Source organism: Ranitomeya imitator, chromosome 3, assembly GCF_032444005.1.
Source record: "Ranitomeya imitator isolate aRanImi1 chromosome 3, aRanImi1.pri, whole genome shotgun sequence".
Taxonomy (NCBI): domain Eukaryota; kingdom Metazoa; phylum Chordata; class Amphibia; order Anura; family Dendrobatidae; genus Ranitomeya; species Ranitomeya imitator.
Window position 1 is genome coordinate 509415956 of NC_091284.1, and position 4279 is coordinate 509420234.

Consider the following 4279-nt stretch of genomic DNA (forward strand, 5'->3'; position numbering starts at 1 on the left):
CATCTGCGTTCAATACACAGCAGTGGACATGTGCTGCATCTAAAGTGCTGCCAGTTCCGGATTGTGGGCACCCGGCCTACGCCCTATATATGTGTATCAGTAGAAGATGAATACAGAAGAGGGCCCCTGTGAAGAACAATATGGGCCCTTTGCAGCCCAGTAGCTCATCATAATGCCACCTCCTGGGCCTTGGTGAAATTGCGCCAATGCTATGTCCACCCCTGATATCATTTATTCATTTCCTAGTGTTCGTAAATTCATATTACACTAAGCTAATATTATTTATAATATAACAATAAAGTGGAAACTATTTGCTACCTGTGGGAAATTAGGGTATGGATAAGATGAAGGCGATTCATTCTGGAATATGCCATGCCCCTCCTTGATTACATTAGGAAAGCGTGAGAATGTCATTTGTCCTGCTGACACTCTTTTTTTTTTAAAGACCAGGCCTGGTGAAGCAGACAATGCCAGCACCTTACCTAGTAGGCCCACAGAGGCCCGGTGCTGGTGGGAATGCTGGAACACCCTACGCTGCCTCCAATGCTCACCTACATTAAATGGCGCTGTGACAGCTGTGTAGTGTTATATTGAGGTAGCGGTGGATTACATTGCCTTTTTTTTTTTTTTTTTTTTTACAACTAATATGAGAACAGGAAGCTTGTTTCCTGTCTAACTACTCCTTTACCACAGTATTGCATTTATTAACCTCTGCCGAGCTGGAGGAATCTGCAAAGCAAAAGATAAACCTTTTGAGGTTCCAAAAAAAAAAAAAAAAACCAACATGTGGGATCCATCAGTGATCCTAACCAGAGACAAGCTGCAGGGGTCTTGAGCAACCTACACCAGAAGCTTCATAAAGAGCAAATATTTTCTGAGCAGAAATTAAAAAAAAAAAAGAAATGGAATGGCCACTTCTTCTTTCTGCTGCTGGTTTCAACTCCAAATACCTTTTTTTTAACCCCTTTATTGCAGCACTATACATATTCGGAGTGTTACATCTATGATTCCCCCTCCTTGGATCCAGAGCTAGGCCTGCAGTGCTGGAAAATGAAACAGCATGGCCTGAAAATACATTGTTCCTTTAATAACACGTCGCATCAAACAATACTCTGCATTTTTAAGGCTTCCGCTAAACAGCAGCCATCGCCTCGCCTAAATTTCTGCATGGCTGTACAGGAACATTACAGAATGCACAACCAGGGCCCGGCTGTGTCGTCTTATTAATATAATAGAAGGCAATGGAAGAGAATAGGAAGAACAGGAAGGCAAGGGCAACAAAGAGTTACAGGGGGATGACATCACTCCTCATTTGCATAGAGGAGATGGTATAAAAGCTGGAGCAGTGCTCTCCTCTCCCACTCCAGGCTGCATCTGTAAGGAGCTCTGCTGTGTGTGCGATTTGTGTTGCTGGTAAGTAGCTTGGAGATTTTCTGCCCAATTTCCATTGTGTTGGTTAATGTGCTTTGTTTAGATGGTTTTGCTTGTGTTATAGATTTTTATTGTTTGACCTTTTGCGGTCTAGTAGATGATTTTGCTTCCTTTTGTCCTGGTATTGTATGTTCTTGGATTTGCATGTACATTTCAACTTCCCAGTTATCTTCCTGTGGATAAAAAAAAATAAAATTATATATTATATTTTTGGCAGTAACTGATCCCTAGCATTAAGCAGATGGCTGTAGAATGTCTAGATTGTGTCTTAGTTCTGTTGTGTAAAGGCGAGGTTATGACAATAGTATAAAGGAAAAATTAAACCCTAAAGTGATTCCTTAGAATAACATTCATTGGAATGAGGTATGTGGCTGCTCTGCTGAAGAGTGGGGGTTGCTGAAGAACAGGGCGGTGGTTAAGGCTCCTTGAGTTAGCTGCAGCCCTTTGTAAGAAAGGAAGAATGCATGACTTCATCTGCCAGCAAGGGGCTGCTGCCCCCCATGCTTGCTCACCCCCATTCACATACTCTGGCATGCATCCAGATTATTGATTAGGTCATTATGTTACTTTATGGAGATGGCGTTGCTGCATTTTATTTGATTTTGTATTTATTTATTTTTATTTTGGATGTAATGTGATTTGGGATTATTAGACGTAACCCTTAAAGTCTTGGCTATTAAGTTTCCCAATTGTGAGGGGGCACGAGGGCGTGGCAGCCACTGTATGGAGTGACACTTTTTCCAGTGCAGGCACGGTGGCGCTCTAACATTCATTCTCTTCTCTCCTTTGTGCAGATCACCCTACAAAATGTCTGACAAACCAGATATGGCTGAGATTGAGAAATTTGATAAGGCCAAGCTGAAAAAGACGGAAACGCAAGAGAAAAATCCACTTCCTTCTAAAGAAAGTGAGTATATTATATTTATTTTTTAAATATTCCGCTTTTGCTCTGAATTGTAATTAAACATTTTATGGCTGATAAATATTGATTTTTTTTTTTTTCTTCCCCCAGCAATTGAACAAGAGAAACAAGCGTCTGAATCCTAATGAACCCCATCACCCCAATACGCACTGTACATTCCACAAGCATTGCCTTCTTATTTTTCTTTTTAGCTGTTTAACTTTGTAAGAAATAACTAAGATACAAAGAGGTTGGAAAAAAACGTTTACTGTGCTGCCCCCCCGTTACACCGACAGGAAAGTTAATAAAGAACTACTGAACACTGACTGAAGGCGCTGCCCTCCATCTGCCTGTCCGGCTTGCTTTGGTTTTGGTGGCATGACCGACCTTGCACGATGAAAGGAGGATCTGAGTGGAACTACAGATATCCAGGCACATGTGGTGATGAGTTGATTGGAAAGCTGTACCAAGGTCCGGCGAGCTGTAAAATGCGGTCAAATCGAGTGCCATTTTTTTTTTTTTTTTGTTTGTTCAAAATGATTTGAATTATTGGAATGCACAATTTTTTTCAATATGCAAATAAAAAGTATAAAATATTTTCTGATTCGTGTTTATTTTTCTATCTTTGCCAAGTCCCCGCTGGAGGAGACATGTGGGTAAAACAAAGGGCGCTCAGTTTCTCATGGTGATGTTACACTTTCATCAAACCTAATTTATTCTTTTGTGCCGCGCTGACCGGCCATGTGAATGTACTGATTTTTATTATATATTTTTTTTTTTCTTCCTTTTTGCTATTCTAGTAAGTGGTGAAGGATGTTAATTGGGTGTAGTCTGCCTTACCCACCCACTCTGCATGATATGTTAGTTTCTAATCTAGTCTGTGGCAATTAATACTAGGGGAGGACTTTTTTTTTTTTTTTTCTCTCCTTCCATGCAGGGTATTTAACTTGGGAGTAGTCATAATGTTTAACCCTAAAGTTGTTCCATACATACTGGCCTATTAACTTCATCTGACTTAATTTTTTTTAATTTTTTTTCCATTCTGTAAATGTTTCCCATAACTTAGACCAGGGGTCCCCAACTCCAGTCCTCAAGGCCCATCAACAGGTCATGTTTTCAGGATTTCCTTAGTCTTGCCCAGGTAATAATTGCAGCACCTGTGCAATGCAAAGGAAATCCTGAAAACATGACCTGTTGGTGGGCCTTGAGGACTGGAGTTGGGGACCCTTGACTTAGACCACTGTAATGAGGGAGGGGGGAAAAAAGGTTTGTCAGCTCACCCACATGTAGACAGGAATCTGGAGCAAGGAAAACAGCGGTTCAGCAGGGAAACCAATAGATCTTGAAGGAAGGTCCAGCTCCATGATGTCCACAAATTATTTTTTTTTCATAATTAAAAACTTTTAGCTAAAATCTGCATAAATGTCTCAAGCCCTCTTTGAGGAGATGTATAGTAGTACATGCGGTTCTTAATCATTGCAAGGTTTGAAATGTATGTGCTACTATATACCTCATAGAGCAGGGGTCCCCAACTCCTGTCCTCAAGGCCCACCAACAGGTCATGTTTTCAGGATTTCCTTTGCATTGCACAGGTGATGCAATTATTACCTGGGCAAGACTAAGGAAATCCTGAAAACATGACCTGTTGGCGGGCCTTGAGGACTGGAGTTGGGGACCCCTGTCATAGAGGGCTTGTGACACTCTTCAATTTGTATCTAAAAGGTATTTATGGATATTATGGAGCTGGACCTTCCTTTGTGATCGCTTTGGAATGAGGAGGTAGGGGCTGGGTGACACACAAAGGTAAGTGGCTACAAGCAAAAAGTGTTTAATCTACTGTAATGCCTCTATGAATCCTAGTTACTTTTCTCGCACCAAACGTGTTTAGTTGTGTGGGTTTTTTGTCCTTACTAAGGCTAGGTTCACATTGCATTAAGTGCAGTCCGT

At 41.1% G+C, this 4279-nt stretch overlaps 1 protein-coding gene across 1 annotated transcript; it reads left to right on the forward strand.

Annotated features, from left to right (window-relative positions):
- Positions 1 to 1360: 1360 nt before the first annotated feature.
- On the forward strand, positions 1361 to 2928 carry TMSB4X (thymosin beta 4 X-linked). Its single transcript, XM_069757670.1, has 3 exons — positions 1361 to 1413; positions 2226 to 2338; positions 2444 to 2928. The coding sequence occupies exons 2-3, from the start codon at positions 2239 to 2241 to the stop codon at positions 2476 to 2478; spliced, it is 135 nt and encodes a 44-aa protein (XP_069613771.1). The 5' UTR covers positions 1361 to 1413; positions 2226 to 2238; the 3' UTR covers positions 2479 to 2928.
- Positions 2929 to 4279: the final 1351 nt, after the last annotated feature.

What these genes read in the sequence shown, in the direction of transcription:
- TMSB4X (XM_069757670.1), top strand. Translation starts at nt 2,239, where the DNA reads ATGTCTGACAAACCAGATATGGCTGAGATTGAGAAATTTGATAAGGCC. An exon ending in TCCACTTCCTTCTAAAGAAA is followed by an intron (nt 2,339 to 2,443) that starts GTGAGTATATTA and finishes TTCTTCCCCCAG; the next exon opens with CAATTGAACAAGAGAAACAA.